Below are 25,013 nucleotides of genomic sequence, written 5' to 3'. Positions count from 1 at the left end.
ACAGTGGAAGGAGGATTGGAGGAGGCGGGAAGTAAGGCTGGCCTCGTGCACTGGACCAGACGTGGAGGACCTCATGTCCTGCCCTGAGGGTGGCAGATGGGCAGCCTCGGGGTGTTTCTGAGCAGGGGAGGGGCATGGCCAGAGTGCTGGAGGGGCCCTCTGGCAGCCCAGGTGTGGGGGGTGGGGAGTGGAGGGGCAAGCCGGCAGGCAGGAGGCCTGAGCGGGTGACGGCAGGGAAACAGGCTCAGAGGGGTGGGCCTGGCTGCAGCTGCACAGCAAGTGAGGAGGAGGGGCTGGGCGGGAGCTAGGTCTGTCCACCTCGAGGTCCTGCCCCGGGCTGGCCGCCCCTGGATTACGGGGTACTGTGGCACGCACGCACCACTAATTCCTCTCCTTTGGGCCGGTCCCTTCCTGGGGCCCATCTGGGGTCAAGCCATGCGTCATTTTGCCCCATTGTCCTCAGGGTTGTTGGAATTTGGAAACATTGCAAAAACGCCTCTGTCTTCTCATATATGGAGATTATTGCAAAGAAAGTGCTGGTTTGGGGAAAGGTTATTTCCTTCCTCGAGGGTGGGGAGCCTGGCTCTTCGGCGGGGGGGAGGGGGGGGAGCTATAATGTGGGCAGCCACGGCGACCCCGCCCGGGTCAGTGTTGGTGAGGAAGTGGTGCCGCCTGCCTGCTGGGGGCGCGGGTGCGGCCGGGGGGTGGGGGGAGCGTCGAGAGCCTCCGCATGGCCAAGAGGGTGGGGGCCGCAGGCACCCATGTGCCCGGGAGTGGATGGCCGCCTGCGGCCACGGGAGGCTTTTGTCTTCAAGCAGACCCTGCTGGCCTCAGGCCATCTCACCTCCCAGGGCCTCAGTTTCCTCATCTGCGCATTGGGGACAGTCCTCCTGGTTCTGCTGTCATTTGGTGCCCAGGAATGGCCTGAAGCGTGGGAAGAGGGTTCTGAGGGGCTGGGTGATGGTGGGGTGAGGACCCCGCCAGGCCAGGGAGGCACCTGCCCGGGCCCAGATGATGGGGGCCTTGGCTTCTCCATCTGTAACATGGGCCTGGTGGTGGTGCCGGCATAGGAGGGGCCTGTGGAAAGCCCCCAGCACGGCTCTTGGCACGTATGCAGTGCTTAGCTAACACGTGTTAGCTCGGTTCTGTCAAGGGTCATGCCCCCCTTCTCCGTGACCACTGAGATGCCGTCGTCTGCATCAGGGCTGGCCCTGGGCCTTGTGCTCCGGGCTCACCCATTGTTGATAAGCCTCCCATAGTTCTTCCTGCCTCAGCCTGGGTCTCTCATCCAGCTGTGTCTGTGATCACCAAGTGAGCTTTTGGCGCTCCAGAAAATTCTGTTCTTAGAGTCTCCCCACAATGGTCTTGACACACGTGCACAACCACACGGTACCCTCCTTGACCTGAAACACACACAGGCACCTGTAAACACACACACGCACACATGCTCTCTTTCAAGACCACCATGCTTCACTCTGGTTTCCATGTCAACTTTCCGAGTCCTCATGAGCTCAGAGATTAGCCATCCTCCTGGGGGTTCAGTGCTGGCCGAGCTCCTGGGTCCCTCATCTGTTCCCCTGCATATCCTCAGAGCAGATGAATTCAAATGTTGTCCGAACATGGGCACTGCATAGGGGGTCTTGTGCCCTTTCTTGGCAAAAAAAAAAAAAAAAAACAAAAGCCGGAGCGTCTTGGCTTCCGCTTGTGCTCAAGCGACCGTTAGCACAATGCCATCACGTTTTCTGCTGGATTGCCCCCACCTCCTGTGCCTTTACGTTATAGTTAATAGATTTTAAAAAGTTCCTCCCCTGTTCTGCTTACACTTATACTAAAAGGAGGCCGTTTTTCACAACTGTAGATAGACTCAGGATCGCTCGCTCTAAATCAGCAATACCCGTGAGAACAAAGATGACAGCCCCAGTGCAGGACTGAATCCCAGCCCCTGCTGTTCCCTGCCTCTGTCGGCCTTAAGCCCGGCGCTCCTGCCCCCTCTGTGCTGCGAAGGAAGGTTGGCAAGGGTCAGGGAGACGTTCGCTCCACACAGAGTTCTCTGCCGTCCTGACTGCGTAAGAGGGTAAAGGGGGATGATTGCTCACCACGGGGCCGCTGGTTCTTCTGCCTTCTCCCTGAGGTCTCCCCTCACCCCGAGAGGTCATCTCTAGCCCGACGGGGGGAGGACCCTCTAGCTGGTCATTACACACCTTGCATCTTCCGGGGATCCCTTCCTGCTTTCTGGGTCCCCCTTGGCACATTTCCTCCTGGGCGGGGCCACGAGAGGAGACTGCCGTCCCTCCAACAGAGATGTCTTCTCTGAGACCAAGTTCCTGGTTCTCAGGCAGCGGCTGGTCCCCATTCCCACGTGGGGGCGGGGGTGTCCCCTACCCCCCAGCTCTGTGCCCTTCTGGCTGCCTGGGCAGAGCCCTGGAGGGTGAAGGCAGCTTAGCCCGGGCCGTCCTGTGGCCTGGGGTCCATGCTAGTGGGGGACAGGCTGGAGCTCAGGGCCAGGGCTCCAGTGCCGAGAAAAGGGGGCGATGGCGCCTGGCAGGGTGAGGCTGGGCCCAGTCCAGGGAGGAGGTGGGGAACTAGGCCTGCCCAGATGGCAGGGTGCCTTGTAAACTGTAAAGTTCGGCGCCTAGCTGAGCAGTCATTAATGTTACTTCTTGCGGGTCACACCACTGACACCACAGTAATGGCCGGTCAGGCCCTACTTAGCCACGGGACCTAGCGTGGAGGAAAGTTTGCCCCAGTCCTCGTACCACCCCCCCACCTAACATGTTTTCTTTTCTTTTTTTAAATTTTATTTATTTATTTTTGGCTGCGTTGGGTCTTCGTTGCTGCGTGTGGGCTTTCTCTGGTTGCGGTGAGCGGGGGCTACTCTTCGTTGTGGTGCACGGGCTTGTCCTTGTGGTGGCTTCTCGTTGCGGAGCACAGGCTCTAGACACGCAGGCTCCAGTAGTTGTGGCACATGGGCTCAGTAGTTGTGGCACACGGGCTCTAGAGCGCAGGCTCAGTAGTTGTGGTTCACGGGCTTAGTTGCTCCGCGGCATGTGGGGTCTTCCCGGACCAGGGCTCAAACCCGTGTCCCCTGCATTGGCAGGCGGACTCCCAACCACTGCGCCACTAGTCCCCTAACGTGTTTTCTGAGTGCCCTACCTTACACTCTCACAAGTGAGAGAGAATCGTTTAAGGGACTGCTGGGGATGGAAAGGTTGTGGTGACATCACCTGCCTGTCCCCAAGGCAGGACATGCCTGACCCAGGTACACCCCCTCAGCGTGGCTGTGGCTTCCCATGCGTGGGGTGGGAGGAGTGACCCTTCCTTGGCCTCAGATCCCGGGGGGTCCCACAGGGATGGTAGAGCCTGAGCACGTGGCCAGGTAGCCCACCACGACCTGGGCTCAGACCCCCATAGTGCTCTCCCTGCTCCTGGCATCAGGAGGGGCCTTCCCATCGCTGTGGGGGAGGGTCTCCCTCATGTGGGCTTATCTGTGTCTGAGGGGGTCCCCGCATGGTCAGTGCAGGGCTGGGGACCCCATGCCACCAAGGCTGCCTCATGCCCCATCTTTTTTTGTCTCTGCTTTTCTCTGTGAGTCTGGGTGATTCTCTCAAAATGACTTAAATGTGCCCACCCTCAACTCACAGTTTCTTCCCACCATAGATGGTCTGTGTTTTCTTCTAGTTCCAGTTCAAAATCCTGGGGAAGAGCTCTGATTGGCCCAGTTTGGGGTGGGGGAGCTCTAATTGGCTGAGCTGAGGGTGAAGAACTCTGATTGGCCCAGTTTGTTGGGGGAGAGCTCTGATTGGCCCAGCTTGGGCAAACCTCCACACTGGGCCAGTCAGTTGGCTGTGGCTAGGGGTGGGGTCACTTAGTCCTGACAGTGACTGTAGCTCCAGCTGGTCCCTAAGGATGGGCATTGAATGAAGCCGGCTGCCACCCCAGGAGGTGTCCACTGCAGGGACAAAGTTCAGTAACTCCAGAGACTCAGATGTTCTAGGAATCTAGTCAGTGACACATACAACACAGGTGCTACTCTTGCTTCCTCATCACAGCTGTCAGGAGTGTTCTGGTTGCAGGTGATAGAAAGTATGACTTAAGCAAAAATGTCATGGGACTAAAATGTACAATGGCTGGCTTCAGGCTTGGCTGTATCCGTGGGCTCTAGAGATGCCGTGAGGGCTCTGTCTCCATCCTCCATGTTGGTTATTCTCAGGCGGGCTCTGCCATGTGGCCGTCGGGTGGCCCAGCAGCTCCAGGCTCCCTCCCTTCAGCCCAGGGGCTTCACCGTGGGCCCGCGCAACTGGGTGACGGGACCATCCCTCACCAGTCATTGTGAAGGAGGAAGGAGCCTCTGATTGGCCATTCTGTGGGCCACGTAGCCTGAAGAGTGGGAAAGCTGGGGTTCTCTTACCAGGAGGAGGGGGCAGAGAGCCACACAGCATCGCCAGCCTGCTCTCCATAAATGGCCCCCACGTTTCTTTCCCCGTCCCCATCTCACATGGTGGACCCAGCCCGAGGGAACGTGAGGATGTCCCAGTGTGAGTAAAGGCAGCTCTTCACCACCTGGGGTAGTTCCTGTTAGAATGGGGAGTTGGAGACTGGGGTTGGGACTGCGGGGTCCTGGCCTCCAGCCCAGCCACACTTAAGTCCAAGTGGTCGGGAACTCCATCTACAGAGTGCAGGGAGGTCAAAAAAGGCAGCCATGAACTCTGAGGAAAGGTTTCCCTGAAGAGGGAATACTGAGCTGGGTTTTTAGGGATGAACAGGAGTTTGCTCAGGGGCAGAAGGGTGTGCCTGGCAGAGGGAACATAGGAATGGGCAGACTTGAGGAGCTGTGAAAGATTTAGAGGAGCTAGGGCAGGTCATTTATTTTTTATATTGACTGTGCATCGAATGCCTGTTGTTTGCCCGGTGAGGTGCTGGTGTCTTTACGTCCCCTCCTTGAGTCCTCCCCGTGTTGCTGGGAGGCCATTGTGATTGGGCCCATGAGCAGACGGGAGCGTGTCTGTTCCGGGGTCATGTGCTCTGAGCCGCCTGGCAGCCTGGGGGGAGCTGGGTTCCCATTTGAACCCTGACCTCTGGGGCCCAGGGCTTGATCCCACTTGCTGCCCATCTCTGCTCCGGCTGGGGCGGCTGACGGCCTCGGGGGCCCTACAGTCACGCCACAGCCTGGGCTAGACCCCACGGTTGGCTGCACACCAGCTGCCCTGCTGGCAGCCTTGAGAAATTCCTAAATTTCAGGGCCATGCAAATGAAGAGGGGCGCTGGCCTGGCAAAGGCACGAGAGCGTTGCAGGGCTTCCCCGGCGTCCCACGCCTCCGCGAGGCTCCGAGGAGGACACAGAGGGGCTTCTGTCTGAAGGGTGGACGGTGGTGGTTACGGTGTGAGGCTCCCAGCGCAGCCCCTGACTTGCCAGGGGGGCCTTAGGCAAGTTTTTCTCCGTCTTTGAAGGCCCTGCGGGGATGAGTGTTGGTGACACTCACATTTATAACTCATCTCATGTCCTGTGTCAGCCCTGTGCTGGGGCCGTACAAGTTAATCAATCCACCCATCCCCACCCTGCCACCCACCAAAAGCATCTGAGTGCCCACGTGGGCCAGACCCCGGGTCAGGGCTGAGCAGGAGAGCAGGGTCCCTGCCTCAGTCTCATCCGTGTGAGATGTCAGCTCCTAGCGTGGGGAGGGAACCTGCCAGCCTCAGCCCCAATGAGCGTCCCGTCTGGTTAGAGAGGAGGTGGCAGCAGAATGCGCCTCGAAGGGCGCCGCGTGAGCCTCGCTGGGGGGATGTTGGCAGGGCTGCCTGCGCTGAGGCCGGACAGGACACGTGATGCCTTAGGCGCTGACGGGCTCCGGTGCAGCTGTGAACCCGGCGGGAGCAGGAAGCAAGTCCTGGGTTCTAGGAAGCAGCGTGGTCTGGGCAGAAGGTCAGGGTCAGGGGCTTCGGGGACTAGGGACCCCCTGCCCCCTGCTGGGGCTGGAGAAGGGACAGGACCCACCAGGTAAGGGCGGCCCAGCATGCATGTGCATGCACACGCAGGCTCACTCTCACACACACTCACACACACATACATGCCTGAACACGCCTCACGTGCACACACCTGCCCACACTCATACAGACTTAGATTTCACATACGCACAGATGCACTTACACACCCAAACTCCCCCCGGCCCCCCAGCACTCACACGGACCCGCATGTACACGCACCTCTCCTGCAGGGACCCTTGGTCTTTCAGCTTCCCTTGAAAACACATCTTGTATCCAAAGGAGAAGGAAAAGAGAAAGCAGGAGACGGTCTGCGTGAGCTCAGAGGTAGGGTGAGGATGGGGTCCGGGCCCCGCTCTGGGGACTCCCTCACCTCCTGGAGCGGTTTCTTAGTGTAGATGGACCCCTGGACTCAACTCCAGGATCTGGAGAAGGAGTGAGAAGGGGCCGTGCCATGGTTTGTGAGGCTCTGGAGGAAGGATGGACCCCAAAGTTTATCTCCCACCTTTGTCTTCCTTTCAGGGGAGGAATTAAATCCCCCAAAGGCCAGTTTATTCTGTGAGAGGGGTGATGGGTAAACCCATTCTCAGTGCCTGGTACGGAGGGGCCCCTCCCGTAGGGACCTAGTAGATGATCCCCTTTACCAGGAGAAGCTTACTTTTTTCAGAGCTTGTAATTACAAAATGTTGAAGTTTATTGAGTAGCATCTACTGAACTGATCACGTAGATTTGTCTTTTAGTGAATTGCATTGATTTGTTGGTATTGCACTACATTTGCATTCCTGAGGTAAACCCTATTTGGACACAATATATTATTATCCCTGTAATATGCTGCCGGGTTCAATTTTCTGCTATTTTACTTAGGGCTTGGCAGCTAGATTCATAAGTGAGCCTGGCCTGTACCTTCCTCTTGTAGTATCCACGTCTGCTTTTGGTATCAGGACTTTCCTAGTCTCATAAAATGGGAGGAGGAGCCACCTTCCTTTTTCTGGGTGTTGGAACAATTTTTTAATAGGGTGGGAATTATTGTCAGCGCTGACTGTACCATGTCTCGGGTTGGCCTCTGTAGATACTTGTAAATTTCATCCCACAGCACCCTGTGGGGGGAACGTGATGCTTCTCGTTGAACAGACGGGGAAGATGGGGCTCACAGAGCCGGAGCCCCTGCTCCGTGGTCAGACAGCAGGTGGCGGCTCCGCTGGGCTGTGAGCGTGGGCCAGTCTGACTCTCCCTGGGCCTGTGCTTTTCACGCTGCTCGCCACGGCGCAAGGATCGTCTGAGATGCTGGCCTGCAGGAGGGCCGTTGCCCTTGCTCTGGGTGTTCCGGGGAGGCTGGGAAGAGCCCTGATGGAGCACCAGGAGAACTTGCCTCGCCCTGCTCCCCATCCGCTGGCCCACCCGCCATCCACGCGTCCGCTTGTCCGCGCGTCCATTACCTGCCCGGTCGGCCAGCCGTCCTTCAGCCATTTGTCCCCATGCCAATGCACCCACCATTAACCCACCTTCCCATCCTCACCTCCTCCATCTCCTCACCCACCTTTCCACCCACCCACCTGCCCATCTGTTAGACATTTATCCACAGGCTGGTTACTCATCCAGGCACTTTTCCACCTTCCCGGCCATCTGTCCTCCATCTGCCATCCATTCACTCACCCATTTATCCATGATGGGACCACCACCCATCTGACACCCAACCATCCCTCCATCAACGATCCATCCACGTACCAGTTCACTTAACCATCCGCTGGTCCACCTTCTCCTGCATCTGTCTTCCATGTGATACCCACCCACTCATCTGTCCACTCATCCATGCATCCATTCATCCATCCACCCATCATCCATCCATCCATCCACCCATCATCCATCCGTCCATCCATCCATCATCCATCCATCCATCCACCCATCATCCATCCGTCCATCCACCCATCATCCATCCGTCCATCCATCCATCATCCATCCGTCCATCCACCCATCATCCATCCGTCCATCCACCCATCATCCATCCGTCCGTCCACCCATCATCCATCCGTCCGTCCACCCATCATCCATCCGTCCGTCCATCCATCCATCCATCCGTCCGTCCACCCATCATCCATCCGTCCGTCCACCCATCATCCATCCGTCCGTCCACCCATCATCCATCCGTCCGTCCACCCATCATCCATCCGTCCGTCCACCCATCATCCATCCGTCCGTCCACCCATCATCCATCCGTCCGTCCACCCATCCATCCATCCGTCCATCCACCCATCATCCACCCGTCCATCCACCCATCATCCATCCGTCCATCCATCCATTCATCCATCCGTCCATCCACCCATCATCTATCCGTCCATCCACCCATCATCCATCCGTCCATCCATCCATCATCCATCCGTCCATCCACCCATCATCCATCTGTCCGTCCATCCATCCATCCATCCGTCCGTCCACCCATCATCCATCCGTCCGTCCACCCATCATCCATCCGTCCATCCACCCATCATCCATCCATCCGTCCACCCATCGTCCATCCGTCCGTCCACCCATCGTCCATCCGTCCATCCACCCATCGTCCATCCGTCCATCCACCCATCATCCATCCATCCATCCATCCATCCATCCATCCATCCATCCATCACATCCAGTCGCCCATTCATCCATCTACCTGCCCTTGGGGCTTGGCCTTAAGGTAGGGGGTAGGGTTTGGGTGTGGAGAGATTCAGGAGGGAGGGCACCCTGGTTTGGGATAATGATACAAACCAAGATCAGGAGTTGGGAACCAGAGTCTTCAAGTTTAGCAGGAATTGGGTGTATGGAGGGCGACCGAGGGAAATGGAAAGAAAAGGTGGGAGGGAAAGATAGGTGAGAGCTAGATGGTGAAGGACTTAGAATGCCACCCTTAGGAGTTTTCACTTTATCCTTGGTCCAAGGGTATTCAACCTGGGGTCCATGAGTGAGTTCCAGGGAGTCTGTAAGACCCCTAAAATGATAGGCAACAATTTTTTTTTATATAGGCCCATATATCTGTTAAGACTCTTGGTTGCAAGTGACAGAAAACCTGGTCCAAGGTAGCTTGAGCAAAATGGTCGCTTGAGCAAAAAGTTGCTTGAGCAACTTTGTCATTGCAAAGTTCAGCTTTTCAGTTAGCTGCAGGTATGGCTGGATCTAGGTACTCAGCAGCTGTCACTGTGACTCTGTTATCGTGGCTTTTCCTTTTCCCTTTTTTTTTTTTTGAGTTGACTCCAGCCTCAGACAGTCTCCACCTGACAACAAGATGGCTTCAGGGACCCTCAAGGTTAAATCATCTCTTGTCTGATACAGTGGGAACAAGAGGCCATTTGCCTGATGTCTCACTTGAATTGGGTCTCATGGGCTCAGGTTGGCCTGGTGTCCATCCCTGAGTTAGGCATTGTTGCGAGAGGAATGAGAAACACTGATTGGCCTGACAGTTGAGTGGTGTGGACCCCAGAATGAAATCCAGGGGCCCTTCTTGGAAGGAGGGTGAATGTACGATGGGTGATGAGAAACCACCCCATGTCCACTACTAAGCTTTGTTCACATTTTCCTGTTTTGGTGGACGTGGGTGGATTATCCAAGGGCCAGAGGTGGTAGGGAACCATCAGGATTTCGAGCAGGGTGGGAGGACATCAGACGAGAAGTCCTCGGCAGGCAGGACCACGGGCAAGCTGGATGCCTGTCTGGGGCTGGGTGGAGGGTACTGGGGACGCAGGTGGGGAGAACGGTGAACTCAGCCTTGGCCACAGGCAGGACCGTTTCTCATCACTCTGCTCAAAGAGTGTTTCCTCTCTTCAGAGTCATGACTTGCGGGGAAGGAAAATATCAGCTCCCTCCTGTGCCAAAAGCAACATTTTCTTTTCTCAAAGGTTGATTATAAGTCACGGACATTCATCTGTGTAATTTTTCACCTGTTTATGTTGATAATGAGATTAGTGATTATATATGCAGGGTCACCTCTCACCCAGGATTTAAGGAGCTTTTTATTCATTTTACTTATTTTTTCTTTATTGGCTAAGAGAGGGAAGGGAAGGGAACAAGACCTGGCTGTTGTACTGGAAGGACGATTTTCCCAGTGTTTTCATGAGCTCACCCAGGGAGGGTCCCCAGGGGCCCATGAGCATGAGGGCACGGGCCCCCAGCACCCTCTGTGCATTCCACCTGGGCCTGACTGCTGTCAGCACTTTGCAGCCAGGGTTGGCCTGAGACCCGGTGTCCCTGTGCTCTGGACCCAGCCCCCCCCACCCCCTCGGGGGTCTCAGACCAGCCCCCTGTGCCCTCAGCCTTGGCCGCTCTCCCCAGGCTAGACGTGTCTTTTTGCAAACGATGGCATCAATTATTGAGATTTTTGCCCATGAGGAAATGAAGGAAAATAAGTGTTTAACGGTGGAAGCCAGGCTTGATCATTTTTCTTTCTGTGATTTGTGATTGTTTTTCATATCCCTCCCCTCCTATCCATTTCTTCTGCCAAAAAGTCTCTGGCCTCTGCTCTGTTTCCTTTTTCTGGACTATTATAATAGACTCTTTTCTTTTAAAAGTCTCTGCTCTTGTGAAAAAATACATATAAAAACATACAAAAAGTACATGGAAGTCAGCGTACACCCGCCCCCCATCGCCCTAACCCCAGCACCCTCCCCCCTCCGCTGGTCTTTTCCCCATCTCCCCCCGCAGGTGCCCTACTCCCTCCGTGATGTTAAGGTGTTACCCAGCTCTGCGCTTCCTGTGGCTGGAATCTTCCTCCGCCTTCCTGAGGACTTCCCAGCGCGCTGTGGCCCATTGGTGCACCGCCCCCGCCCCGTTGGAACAGTGTCTACTAAGTCAAGACACTTTGCTACATTCCCTGGGGCCCTGGGCGTGGGTGACTGACTGACCAGTGTCCTCTTCTGACCTTGTCTCCTTCCTTAATTTTCACGCCCTGCGCCCCTTTCCCTCTTGCTGCCCACCTCACCTCCTCCCGCTCCCTTCTTTGTTCCTTGCATGCCGGCCACAGTGGGTCCAGCTGGTTCCTGCCTCAGGGCCTTTGCCCGTGCTATTACCTCTGCCTGGGATGCCTTTCCCAGATCTTTGCATGGCTGCCGCATCTGCGCCAGGCAAGTCTCAGCCGAAGCGTCACCTCCTCGATGAGGGCTTCTCTGCCCGCTCTTGCCAGGGGAGGGCCCCAGGCCCTGTCCTTCACAACCTCCTTACTATCTTCTTACTTACTTGTTATTTGTCTCTTCTCTTCACCAGGATGTTTGCCACACGGGGGTAGGGCCTCTGTGGGTCTTGTTCACCGCCACATTGCAGTACCTGTTGTGGGAACTGGCAGGTAGCAGGTGCGCAATGAATCTCGACAAACTGAAGGACTCTGGCTGTGCTCCCCTGGCCAGGCAGACCTGGCTTCATGTCCGCGCACCACCTTTTACTGATGGTGTGACCGGAGGCAGGTCATTTATCCTGTCTGGGCCTGAGTTTCCTTATCTGCAGAGCGTGGTTAAATGAAATCAACATCCCTAGAAGCTCTCAGGCCAGTGCTTGGCATCGTGTCGGTGCCGAGGAAGTGATAGTTAATGTGAACCTGATCAACAGCTAAAATCCCTCCTAAGTTTCTGTGCCAAGAACACGTTTATTATTTTTCCCAGTGAATTAGATGACTTCCTCTTATCATACAAGGAGCACCAGGTCATCCTCTAATTTCCCTTTTGGCCTTGGGTGCCAGGAAGCTTACCATGATGGGGAGGTCTCAGGGGCAGCTCTTGTTTCCTGTTGGGTCTTCAGTGCAGCACTGTTTTTCCTTTCCTCTCTCTGCTCTTTGATTATTCACTTTTGGCTCCACGGTGCACGTTTTGTTACTTTTTACTGTAGTAAAATATATATAAAACTGACCCTCTTAGCCATTTTTTAGAAATTTTAATTTATTTTTGACTGCGTTCAGTCTTTGTTGCTGCGCGCAGGCTTTCTCTAGTTTCGGCGAGCGGGGGCTACTCTTGGTTGCGGTGCGCGGGCTTCTCATTGTGGTGGCTTCTCTTGTTGCGGAGCACGGGCTCTAGGCGTGCACGCTTCAGTAGTTGTGGCACACGGGCTCAGCAGTTGTGGCTTGCAGGCTCTGGATCACAGGCTCAGTAGTTGTGGCGCACTGGCTTCATTGCTCCACGGCATGTGGAATCTTCCCGGACCGGGGCTCGAACCCGTGTCCCCTGCGTTGGCAGGCGGATTCTTAACCACTGCGCCACCAGGGAAGTCCCAGAACGTCCTTTTTAAGGCTGAGTAATATTCCATTGTGTAGAGAGACCACATTTTGTTTATCCATTCATCTGTTGATGGACACCTGGGTTACCTCTGCCTTTTGGCCACTGTGAATAATGCTGCTATGAACATCGGTGTGCAAATACTATTTTTAGTACATTACTTTCTTACCTTTCTGAGCCTGGGGTGCGCTCAGCCCAGATTAGAAATTACAGGTAGGTTTGGGGATTGTTTCTAGGAGCAGACTCTCTGACCTGCTCTTGCGGGGGGGGGGGGTGTATGTGTGTGTGGCAGAGCCTGTGCCCCCCGCTGGTACCCGGGCTGGTTCCTCCTCCTGGTGCACTCGTCCCCCAGCTGCTGCTAGTGGCTCACACCTGCGCGCTTCTCCAGACGCCCTTGGCCAACAGGTGTTGGTTCCCCGCATGGGCCCAGGAGGTGATTCCCCCACTTCGTCCCACTGCCATCTTTGGCCAATGACCCACTGATGTCCCTGAGTGGGATGAGCCCTGGGGTGCCAGTCACGCTGCAGAGCTCCCTGTGGGATCAGGCTGGTGTCGGACTTCAGCTAAGACCACATCTTTGCCATCCTGTTTCCTGTTCCCTTCTCCCAGGGGTTCTCCCAATAAACCACATGCTCAGAACCCCATCTCAGGCTCTACTTCTGGGAGGTCCCGGCTTCAGACAGTGTGTAATTAACTCGAGCGTTCCCTCCCATGGTTGTGCGGCTGTGGGGATGCCACTGGATTCTGATACGATTGACCTTCGAGCCTACCTGGGTAGGAGCGGGCTCCTTGGAGGGGGCACAATTCCCAGTATCTGCCACTTACAGAAGAGACAGGTCCTAACCCAGGAAACCAGGCCGTTCAGGCAGTGGCTTTGGGCCAGGGGGAGCAGGAACTCCTACCTCCCCTGGGCCTCCCTCCGTGTGTAGACAGGGGAGGCCCAGGAGGGTTCCGGAGGATAGAGGGGAACCGGGGAGCCCAGTGATGCCTATGGAGAGTGAGCGTGGACCAGTTGCCGTGGACCACTGACACCCCGCCATCAGGCCCAGCTTCTGATTTTCCTAGAGAAGTTGGGAATCCAACTTTGGTGTAAAATGTTCTGATTTTAAGTGTTACGACGTTAAATCAATTATAAATTAATAACATTGCAATGTTTTAATAACAGCAACTAATTTCAAAAGCTCCGTGTGGGCCCCCAGACACACTCCATAGACAGACGGCCAGGCGGCTGGTTGGTGACCACCCTCTGTCTGGACTTGGGGGCAGCGGGCAGCCGTCTGGGCAGGCTTCTGGGAGAAGCCGGGAGCGGCACTGCCCTCAGAGGTGGTGGCCGGCGGGCCAGGTGGTCCTGATTACTCGCGTGCTTGTAACTGGTGTGCCTCCAGGGTCCTGAGTGTCTGTTTCCCTTCTGTCATCCCCAGCTGCTTGAGAATCTGTGTTTGGCTGTAGCTGCCACTTGTTTAAAAGAAAGATCCCCTGCAAACATTTTTGAAGTTTTGAAACCACACCAGCACCAACCTGAGACTTTGTTCTTGTCTGGGGTTGCCCAGTAAAGATGTAGGATGCCCAGTTAAATTGGAATTTCAGAGAAGTGGTGGATAAGTATCTCCCAAATATTGCACAGGACATACTTAATACTAAACCATGATGCATTGTTTATCTGAAATTCCTCTGTAACTGCATGCCTTGTATTTTTATTTGCTAGCTCTGGCAAGCCTATTCTTGTCAGAATCAGAAGGCTCAGAGAACTGGAGAAAAGAAGAATTTCCTTACCTCGTGATTCGGTGTCACATGAGGCCAGACCCCACTTCCGGTAGTGGTGGTGCTGGTGATCAGTCAGTACCCCAGGGCCATGAGGGGGGGCACCAGGGTGGCCTTGCCCACTCGGAGAGTTTGCATCTGGGGCCTTCTCTGGATGGCCACTGAGGTTCATTTATCAGGACGGGGTCACTTACTGTAGGGACGTGTATCTGTGTTTGCGGGTGGGTAGCAGTGAGGACGGCAGAGAGAGGAGCTCACAGCCAGGCAAGTGAGGGCGGCAGAGGCGCGGTCAGCTCTGATCGCCAGCCCCCCTTGCCCGGGCGCCCTGGGGTGGGGGAGGGAGAATACGGGACACTGGGCGTGTCTTCCACAGAGCCCTCAGCCTCCTGTCTCCCTGGACGCTCCCGGGAAGAGACCCTTGCTGAGTGTGCCCCTGCCCCGTCCCCCCACATCCTGGTTGTGAGAAGCTCACCCCGGGCTACGTGAGAAGCCCGCTGCCCCCGCCCTAGCAGGGGTCTGGCCAGCCAGGGCCTCCGCCACCTCCCCGCTCCTGCCTTGAGCCTGCTCCAGCCCCGCAGAGCTGGACGCACCCCGGCGTGGTGCTGGGGGCTCCCATCTTCCTTCCCGTCTAAGGCCTGTTGTCTCCGTCTCTTGGTTATGGAGCATGAAGCCCGGAGAGGATGCCCAGACGCCCATCACCGGCTTTCACTGCTGGGCACAGTTGGCTGCGTGGCCTTTGTTTCACGCTGAGTGTGTGAGGGCACGTCACAGGCTTGGTGGTACTCACAGTGTCGGTCTTTCAGAAACACCACCGTCTGCAGCTGTCAGAGCTCACGGAACGATGCTGTTCCTTCCTGGCCCGTGGCCCGTGGTCCATCTCGGAGCCCCGGGGAGCCCGGTGTCTCTCAGCTGTCTGTTCGCTCCAGGTCCGAGCGGGAATCCCGCACGCGGTGGCTGTCACGTCTCAGGCCAGTGTGAACCCAGCACAGCATCTCCTCTGCCCACGTTTGCTGTGTGCCCAGGACTCGGGGCCTTTGTCCTTTAGAGGGTCCCCCCCTGGACCCTCTGCTGGGGCTGCTGACTTGGGTCTCAGTGCTTGCGGGTCCAGCTGCCGCGTGACCGGCGGCCCGACACCTGGTGGTAGCGGTGTATTTGCTCAGGGGTTTAGGCAGGTGTGGCTGGTCCTTCTCTCAGCTCCATGTGGCATTGCTGGGGACACTGGTGGTATTTATACTAGTCTCCGGGCTGATGGGGGTGTCCGACATGGCCTCACTCACATGCCAGCGTGTGACCAGCAGGAGTGGACACTGGGCTTGCAGGGTCTCCCGGGCAGGGTCCTCACCCGTTTTCCTGGTGGCTCAGGACTCCAGAGACCAGGGCGGAAGCTGCCAGCTCCTGGGGGGCGAGGTCAGCGTCCCTCTGCGTCCCCTGTGGGAGTGGTCACCATTCTGAGTCTCACTGGTTCGTGGTTACAGCCCCCCGCCACCAGTCGCAGCAAAGGGGGGATGGGCTTGTGGGTTGGCTGGATGTGTGCATGCCCTCACCTGAGCCCTCCTGCAGGCTAGCGGGGTTCCAGCGGGAGCTGTGGCCATGGGGGAGGGGTGGAGCCACCTCCAAACCCCTGCTCTGGAGGGAAGGAGCAAGGGAGGTGGGGAACCAATACCCCAACCCCTCTCCTGCCCTCTGATCTCCTGTCAGTGGTGGCCCCTGGCACTGCGGGAGCCCGGGAAGGCAGTCTGAGGAGGGCAGCGCCCCCGTCCCTGCCGGTGCAGAGCCAGGTGGAGAAGGGCAGGGCAGGGAGTGGGTCTGCGGGCAGGTCACCAGCCTAGTGGCCTGCACCCGTGTCCTGTGTCCCCTCCACCACTGGACAAATACCCAGCGGTCACATGGTGCAGGGTTCTCAGGGAAACGCATGGGGCAGGAGAGCTCGACACTCACCCCGCACGCACGTGTGGCCTGCTTGTGTACGTGCCCCTCTCCTGGTGTCCGCTCCAGGGCTCACGGAGGCCAGCTGGCACTGTAACAATCGTAGTCTTGTTAACATGCGTGCATCACCCAGCTTCGTTCATCTGTGGGTGTCGGGCGATCCTGGGGGTCTTTCTCTGCGTCTGCCTGGTCCCCGATGAGCCCCTACCTCGGAGTGTGCGCCCCATGACCCAGCCTCAGGCCCAGCCGCAGGGGTCTTTGTCACCACAGTCTGCCTGCCGGGGCTCCCCACTTCAGGGAGGTCAGGTCCCCTTTTTCAGCCCCTCCCCTCATGACTCCTCTTTTCAGATTGGAGGGGGGCCCATTTGCAGAAGCCACACATTCAGGGGGCCACTTCCTGCAGGGGCCGTGGGAGACAGCAGCTGGAGCCCCCCAGGAGGGGCGTGTTTGAATCTGAGAACCAGCAATGCAGGGATTGTGCCCTCCTACTTCTCACTCGTATGCGTGTTCCCAGCCCCGCTAGCTTATCTCCAGGGATGGGGAGCTCCCTCCGCACTTGCAGCCTGGTCTGACTCTGACCTGGAGAAAGCTTTCCCCGCGTGGAGCTGAGGTCTCTTGCCCTCCACCCTCCGTACACACCTGAGGGGCCGTAACGCGTCCTGAGCAGCTGTGGAGATGTGCCAGGTGCCCCTGAAGCTGCTCTTCCCCAGGGCAGCCACCCCAAGGGGCCCAGCCCCTCGCCCCTGGGCCACCTCCTGCGGACACGACCCAGCCGGGCCCATCCCTCTCGAAGGTGGGCCCACCCCCTTCAGACTGACGGGGGTTCTGAGCAGCACGCAGGGGCCCGGACCTCCGTTCTCCCCGCTGGAGCCCACGGTGGGAGTGACCATGGGGCTCCCAGTTCAGAGGTGAGCCTGGGGGGACCCTGAGCTCAGGCACGTCCAGCCACGTGTGAATGGGCAGAGAGTCCGTGGCGTAGGCTTCGTGGGGAACCGGGAGCCCACACCCTGTGTGACACCTCAGGGTGGCTGGGGCTCAGGAATTTTCCAGAGAAGTAAGAAACTGGAATTTTCTTTCTTTTTTTTTTTTTAATTTATTTATTTATTTTTGGCTGTGTTGGGTCTTCGTTTCTGTGCGAGGGCTTTCTCTAGTGGCAGTGAGCGGGGGCCACTCTTCATCGCATTGCGTGGGCCTCTCACTATTGCGGCTTCTCTTGTTGCGGAGCACAAGCTCCAGACGCGCAGGCTCAGTAGTTGTGGCTCACGGGCCCAGTTGCTCCACGGCATGTGGGATCTTCCCAGACCAGGGCCCGAACCCGCGCCCCCCGCATTGGCAGGCATACTCTCAACCACTGCTCCACCAGGGAAGCCCCAAGAAGCTGGAATTTTCACATGAGCATTTCCAATTTGTAAGTGCTGGTTACTAATTGAAAGCTAAAAGCTCACTGCGTGGGGGACTTCCCTGGTGGCGCAGTGGTTGAGAATCCGCCTTCCAATGCAGGGGACACGGGTTCGACCCCTGGTTGGGGAAGATCCCACGTGCCGTGGAGCAACTAAGCCCGTGCGCTGCAACTACTGAATCTGCGCTCTAGAGCCCACAAGCCACAACTACTGAGCCCATGCGCCACAACTACTGAAGCCTGTGCGCCTAGAGCCCGTGCTTCACAACAAGAGAAGCCACCGCAATGAGAAGCCCGTGCACCACAACTAAGAGTAGCCCCCGCTAGCCACAACTAGAGAAAGCCCGTGCACAGAAACGGAGACCCAGTGCAGCCAAAAATAAATAAATTAAAGTAAATAAATTTAAAAAAAAAAAGCTCAGTGCGTGAGACACACAATGCATTCGTGGGCTAGGTAGTGCCCATGGGCCCCAACTATGACCTAAGGTGTGGTAGAGCCTCTCCGTTTTGTGCAGATGCAGAGCCGAGGCTTAGAGGGGGCAAGGGCCTTGCTCAGGGTTGCATAGCCAATGAAAACACCAAGCCGGGGGCTATGTTCTTTGTCTTTCCTCCAGGCCTGGGGTGAACCCAAGATCTGGATTCACATGGTTGTGGGCAGTATGTGACGGTAGGGGGTCCAAGGGCCAGGGCCCTCTGGGAGCCGTGCCTGGGCTGTGGCGGGAATACTGCCTCCTGGATGCAGGGTTCCTGTGAGTGTGTGATGAGGAGGGGCCGGGGTGGGCTGGGGTGGAGGGGACGGGGGGAGGAAGCTTCTTTCTTAAATGACACTGTTGAGGGCAGACTGGAGGGAGGGCCTTCGTCCTTCCCATTTCTGTGGTTTGTCATGGGGATCTTGGGCCCCTGTCCTATGGGGCCCTCCACCCTCCTGAGGCGGCCGTTCAGCTTGGGGGGACATGCGTGTCAGCTCTTGTCCAGAGACCCCACCCCCCACCCCCAGCCTCTTTCTGCGCCCAGCACAGGCTCTTGTCCCTGGAGGCGCCCTTACCATCCTCACCTGGACCATCTCTGGGCTTCTCAAACTCGACAAGGCGCAAACCAGGCTGCCCATCTCCCTTGCAGGCCTGTGGCCCTCCTCCGCGGCTTTCCCTGCCTCAAGAAGCCCCAGCTCTATCCTTCCAGGTGCTCAGGCCCAAACCTCTGCTCATACTGTACTCCCTTCCTCACCCCAACCCAGGCCATCAGCACATCCCTCCACGTCCTATCCCTCTGCCCATCTCTTCCCCACCTTCCCATTCTCAGCACGGCAGCAGACGAACCCTTGAAGTAGAGCATCCCATCAGGTCATTCCAGGCTCCAGGGCTTATCTTGGTGTTACCACCCTGGCCCTTGCCCATTGGTTCCACTGTAGTGGCCCCTGCTGCTCCCCACCTCCCTCGTGCAGTCCTGCTTCAGGCCCTTTGCACTTGCTGTTCCTGCCACCTGACATGCTTTGCCTCCAGACATTCATGGGGCTGTGTCCACCGATTGCCTCAGGCCTCAGCTCAAATGCCGCTTCCTTAGAGAAGCCTTGCTTGACCACCCTGACTAAACTAGACTCTCCCCCACCCCCGCCTCTTCCTGTCCCATTTCCTGGCTTTCATTCATTTATGTCTTCATTGTCCTCATGACTGCCTGGCGTTCAGTAACCTCTGGAATTGCTCCCCGCACTCGAGTGCCAGTGCTGGCAGAATGTCCACGGGGCCTGCCTCACTTGCTGATAAGCCCCAGTTCTGGAGGGTGCCGGCTTGGAGGGCCTGTGCACTCAATCCTGGCTGACTGGCCTCGGAGGCAGACCTCCTCTCCTGCTGCGTGGCAACTGAGTCACTCCGTCACTGCCCCGCCCGACAGGGTCCTTGCGCTGCTGTCATGCTCTCCCCGGCTCAGCCAGGAGGCGGGCAGCACGAGGGCTGCTTCTTTCTCCTCTCTGTTAAAGACTTTTAAGAAGTTCCTATTCTGTTTTTTTAGGTTTGAAATTTACAAACTTAAAACAGTAGAGATCTCACTTTATTGTCTTTTTTTCTAAATCAGACAATCGTTGCAGTGACTGCAAATGATAGCACAGCTTTGGGGCTGGGAGCGGGTGGAGAGGGAGCCCTTGTCTGTGACTGAGGAGCATGCAGCCCGGGGGTGCAGGCATGGCCCCAAGTCACGCGCGTCCCAGGCCTGTGGGACCGGCGATTTTTGCGAGGATGGAGGTGGGGGGAGAAGTGAGGACAGTGACAGAGAAGGTGACATTCGAGTGGCTTGTAGAGGGTGACAAGGAGGGGCTGCGGGAGTGTCATGCCAGGGCCCCTGGAGGGAGGGTTAGGGCGGCTCGCACAGGGAACCCAGACTGTTGCTTCCTGGTTGGGAAGCTAGGAAGCCATGCACATCGGGGTCAGCTGCTTTCAGATCACAGCGGCTTTGCAGAGAAAGGGCAGGAGTGAATGGCGGGGAGGAAGGTGGCAGGTGTGTTCCAGGGCAGATGGGGGTGCAGCTCGAGCCGGGGCAGGGCTGTGGTGGTGGAGAGAAGCGGGCAGAGGGCGGAGAGCTGTTCACGCAGCCCAGTGGATGGACGGGACTTGGTGTGTGTGTGTGTGCGTGTGTGCGTGCGCGCACGTGCGGGGGACAGCGGGTGTCCAGGGTAATTCTGGGAACGGTGGTATTGTTTGCTGAGGCATCTGAGGAGGTTGGCAGGAGGCTCCCCTGCAACGTAACTTGCAGTGCAAGGGGATCTGTTGGGGGGTGTTCCTGGGCCGTGGGGTCCGAGGGCCGTGGCAGGGGGCTTGTCTGTGTGCCGAGGCCTGGGAGGGCCTGGTTCCTGCCCAGCGTCCCCCTGGCCATGCCCTCTGGCTGGCAGCCACGGGACTCTGGGTGCATGTCTGGGGATCAAGCTGGGTTTCAGGGGGAGATAAACTGGGTGCCGGTGACTGTGTGTGTGAGACCACCCGTGGAGTCCCGGCACATGGGTGAGGCTGTGGGTGAGACGGCGCATGTAGCTGTGCCTGGAGGGCTGTAACCAGGCCTCTGCGTGCCTGCCACGGAGGGCGTGAGACCGCGATGCCCCAGGCGTGCCAGCCATGTGCCTGGAGAATGCATGTGACGGTGTGCGTGTGTGCGGGGCCGTCGGCTGAGGGTCCCACCCGGGGACACGCGTCAGGTGGCAGGTGAGAGTGGGGGTCAGCGGCCCTGGGCAGGGCCACGCTGGCGACCCTGTCGACACGTGAGTGACGGCAGTGCCTGTCTGTGCATCTGAGCAGGTGTGAGAGGGAGCGTGTGCGTAGGGATGTGAGGACGAGTGCACGCGTGTGAGTGACGGTGGGGAGGCCGCCCAGCCATGCACGCGTGCGGGCGTGCGTGCCAGGTGTGCACACGTGCCAGGTGTGCACATGTGCTCCCCTGGGGCCGCCACGTGGTGCTGATCCCCGTCCTTTCCGATTCCCCCAGGGCCTCGTGAGAGAGAACGGTTGATCTGGAGGCGATGCGAGGCCGGCCGCGGGGCATGGCACCACTCGGGGAGCCCGTGAGCGCCTGGCTGGCCCTGGCCCTGGCCCTGGCCCTGGGCCCAAGCCCCAGCACGGCGGTCCCGGGGCAGGACTGCACGGGCGTCGAGTGCCCCCCGCTGGAGAACTGCATCGAGGAGGCGCTGGAGCCGGGTGCCTGCTGTGCCACGTGCGTGCAGCAGGGCTGCGCCTGCGAGGGCTACCAGTACTACGACTGCCTGCAGGGCGGCTTCGTGCGCGGCCGCGTGCCCGCCGGCCAGTCCTACTTCGTGGACTTCGGCAGCACCGAGTGCTCCTGCCCGCCGGGCGGCGGCAAGATCAGCTGCCAGTTCATGCCGTGCCCGGAGCTGCCGCCCAACTGCATCGAGGCCGTGGTGGTGGCCGACAGCTGCCCGCAGTGCGGCCAGGTGGGCTGCGTCCACTCTGGCCGCAAGTACGCCGCCGGCCACACCGTCCACCTGTCACCCTGCCGGGCCTGCCACTGTCCCGACGCCGGCGGTGAGCTCATCTGCTACCGGCTCCCCGACTGCCACGGAGACGCCGCCCCCGGAAACTTCTCAGACGCCGAGGAGGGTGACCCTGAGCGACACTACGAAGACCCCTACAGCTACGACCAGGAGGTGGCCGAGGCGGAGGCCGCGGCGGCCCTGGAGGGCGAGCTCCAGGCGGGCGCCGGGGGCCCGGCTGCTCTGGGAGGTGGGGGTCAGCCACCTTCAGCCCTCCAGGCCACCCGCGGGCTGGCTGCCCTCCCCAGGCCCACGGCAGCTGCCGCCCTGGGTCCCGCAGCCCCTGTGCAGGCCAAGGCCAGGAGCGTGACGGAGGACAGACAGGAGGAGAGAGAGGAATTGACGGTCAGGGAGCAGCCGGCAGCAGGTGGCCCCAGGGGGCTGGATGGACGGCCCACGGCAGGTCCGGCCCCTGGTCTCCCTGTCCAGGAGGAGGCGGCAGAGGCCAGGGCACGGCCCGAAGAGAACCTCATCCCGGACGCCCAGGCCACCCCCCGCAGCGCCGGGCAGGAGGGAGCTGGGCCCATTCCAGCGTCAAGCACGGCCAGTGTCCTCCCATCACAGGCCACGCAGAGCGCTCCCGAGGGCCCAGCAGAGCCCAGCACCCACGCCATCCTGACCACACCTCACCAGGAGGCGGCCCGCGTCCCACCCACTCAGGAAGTGCCCAAGCAGCCACCGGTTCTGCCCCGTTCTCGGCCAGAGGAAGACACAGACCCCAACTCTGTCCATTCCGTCCCCAGAGCTGACCCTGAAGGTAAGACTCTTTCCTGGTTCCTCCAGGGATACTCATCCCAGGGAAGGGCAGCCTCGGGGCTCTGTAGCCTGGCCCAGGTCTGTGCACAGACCAGCTGCCTGGAGCAGGGGAAGCTGGGTCTGCGGGGCCAGGCCAGGGACAGCCAGCGCCATCCCCAGAGCTCCGGGCTGGAGGCTCTGAGATGGAGCTTTCTCCTGGCTCAGCTTCTGGGGGGGGCGTGGTGGGTGGACGGGTGGGGTCCCTGTCACGGTCGATGCTGGGCTACCTGACAGGGCTGTGGCCGAGGGCCTCTCACATGTACCTTATCAGGGCTGGGGGGCCCCTGCGGAGGGGTCCAGGGGTGCCCGGCAGGAAGTGGGAGCCCGCAACCCTGATACAGCTGCCTGCTCGCACCTCCCCGACAGTAGCCTCTGGGCATGGCTGCTGTGCTCTTGGCCTCTGCGGTGGCAGCAGAAGGGATGCAGGCTCTCGTGGGGGCTCCTTGCAAGCGCCCAGTACCGGGTCCGTCACCCCTTCCTGCCAGGGGTCCTGTTAACATACAGGTGGTTTCTGTCCCTCCTCTGTCTGCTCAGTACCTGCTGTGGCTCCCACCTGCTCAGAGTAGATACTGAAGTCCTCTCAGGGGCCTCAGGCCCTGCACAGCCTGCCCCTGGGGCCTCCCGGGCCTTCTCTTCTTCACCCTTTTCTTGTCCCTTCTGGCTGCTGTAACAAAAATACATAGACTGGGTGGCTGAACGGCAGACGTTTATGTCCTGTAGCCCTGGAGTCGGGAAGTCTCAGATCGGTTGTCCGATGAGAGCCTGCTTCCTGGCTTGCAGAGCTGTCTGCTTGCTGTGCCCTTACCTGGCAGAGCAGATGAGGCCACATCTCATCTGGGTTACGTCAGAGGTGGAGCAAGCTCTCCAGCATCTCTTCTTAGAAGGGCACTAATCCCATCATGAGGCTTCCACCCTCAAGACCTAAGTTGTCTCCCCAAAGCTCCATCTCCAGATACCATCCCACTGGGGATTAGGGTTTTAACGCATGAGTTTGGAGGTGAGAGCATAAACACTCAATGCCTGGCAACCCTCTCCCTCCGCACTGTGCTTAGCTGCACGGGCCTCCTGGCCCCTTCCAGTACTTTCCAGCCCCAGGGCCTTTGCACTTGCCACTGCCTCTTCCTGAAGTGCTCTTCCAGGTGTCCATGAAGTTCGCTTCTTCCCTCCATTTGCTCTCTGTTCAAGGTTACCTGCCTAGAGAGGCCTGCCCTGACCACCCCAGTCAAAGAGTACCCCACCTTCCTCTTACACTGCTTTAATTCCTCCCAGTAATACCTGGCATTGTAGCACGTCGTTACTTGTTTAGTTTTGTCTCCCCCAGTGGAGTGTTAGGGCCATGAGTGGAGGGGCCCCGTCTGCCATCTTCTCTGCTGTGCACACAGTTGGTGCTCTGTAAACACTGGGTGAATTAATGAGGGAATGGGGGGCGCTCTCTGGCCACCCCTTTGCCAGTCATCCCCCCTCATGCTAGTTCCCTGCCACCCCATGAGCTCCCTACACTGTCATCTCCCCTCTGTCCCACCCCTTTGCTCACACTCTTCCCAATGAGCTCAGGCAGCACCGCTGCCAGGGATCCTTCGCCGGGTCTTTGTGTCTTGTATGACCCTTCCTCCATGCCCCCTCTGCAGCTCCCTGCCCCCCCTCTGAGGGAGCCCGAGGAGTCGTCTGGGTGTCCTGATATCTCTCTCCACAGCTGCAAGTCCATGTCTTGTTCAGTCCTGTGTCATTCACTCTGTAGACCCTCATTAGGTACCAACTGTGGACAGGCTGTAATGGGCCCCTGGGAGGCAGGAACTGGACAGTGTGGTCTGCAGGCTGTGAGCAGGGGATGCCCGCGTGGTGTCTGGGATGGTTTCCTGGGGGAGGGGGCCCGTGTGTCCAGAGCTATGGCCCTTGCTGGGCGTCCGCTGTGGGCTGAGGCCGAGACTGCAGGCTCCCCCAGCCCCCAGGCCCCCGCCCTGACGGCTCCTTCCATCCTGCTCTCGGTGGACGGGCACAGAACTCGCCCTTGCTGAGCACCTGCTAGGTGCCCGGCCCCATCTGTGACTCGATCCTCCCACAGGCTGGGAGCTGGGATCCTTCTTATTTTCAGCTGACAAGGTTGAGGGGGAGAGGTGTGGCTCGTGGCGGCAGGTCACGTGAGAGGTGGCACCGGGACCAGGGCAGGGGGCTTCCGGGGGCTCCTCCCCACCCAGCCCCGAGCCTGCAGGGGGCGGGGTGTGTGCGTGGGGCGGGGGTGTAATGAAGTCCACGTGTGCCCGGGCGGGCTTGCAGGCCTGGCGCCGGGGATGGTGCGTGCAGCCTCCAGGGTTTCCAGAATAGACCCGTCCCCGTCCCCATCACCCGCCCCCTTGCTGCCAGAGGCCTCTCTGTGGTGTGGGCCTTGGAACCCTGGAGAGCTGCTTCGTTCTCAGGAGCCCCGGGTTCTTCCCTCTGCCCCAGGCTTTCTCAGATGGATTTTGGGGTGTGGCTGTTGGTGAAGGCCGCCTGGGGGTGGGGCCCCTGACTGAGTGCCCCTCATCCCATCAGAGGCCTAGCACGTGCGAAGCCCGGAGCAGGGCACGGACAGGCTGTGCTTCTTGGAGCTCGGGGAAAGGGAGGTGTAGGAAGTTGGGAGTGGTGGGCCGGCGGGGTGAATATAAATGGGACCCAGGAGCTGGCCCAGGCCGTGCAAGCGGAGGCTGGCTGCCGTCCACCACCCCCATCCGTCTTCCCTGCTGCTGCTCAGCCGGTGTCCACCTGACACCCACCAGGGCACGTGCTCTGTAATTCAGGCGAGCGGCTCTCCGCCTCGTGCCTCATTTTCTCCATCTGGAAGCGGCAGAGAAAGCCCTGCTTCTTGGGGGTGTTTTGAGGATTAGATGAGCTAACTCATTCAAGCTCGGCATGGGGCCTAGTACTG

At 58.7% G+C, this 25,013-nt stretch overlaps 1 protein-coding gene across 4 annotated transcripts in view; it reads left to right on the top strand.

The window, feature by feature from the left end:
* FBLN2 (fibulin 2) overlaps positions 1–25,013 on the top strand; it is a 76,213-nt gene that overhangs the window by 5,765 nt on the left and 45,435 nt on the right. For all 4 annotated transcript variants that reach the window (XM_082414265.1, XM_082414264.1, XM_082414263.1 and 1 more), the window contains exon 2: positions 20,755–22,073. In XM_082414265.1, the coding sequence (XP_082270391.1) occupies positions 20,789–22,073 (1,285 nt within the window). In that variant the 5' untranslated portion in view covers positions 20,755–20,788. The remainder of the gene's footprint in view (positions 1–20,754; positions 22,074–25,013) is intronic.

The sequence above is a fragment of the Balaenoptera physalus genome (assembly GCF_965194825.1).
Source record: "Balaenoptera physalus genome assembly, chromosome: 11".
Classification (NCBI taxonomy): domain Eukaryota; kingdom Metazoa; phylum Chordata; class Mammalia; order Artiodactyla; family Balaenopteridae; genus Balaenoptera; species Balaenoptera physalus.
This window is presented reverse-complemented; position numbering and strand designations above follow the sequence as displayed.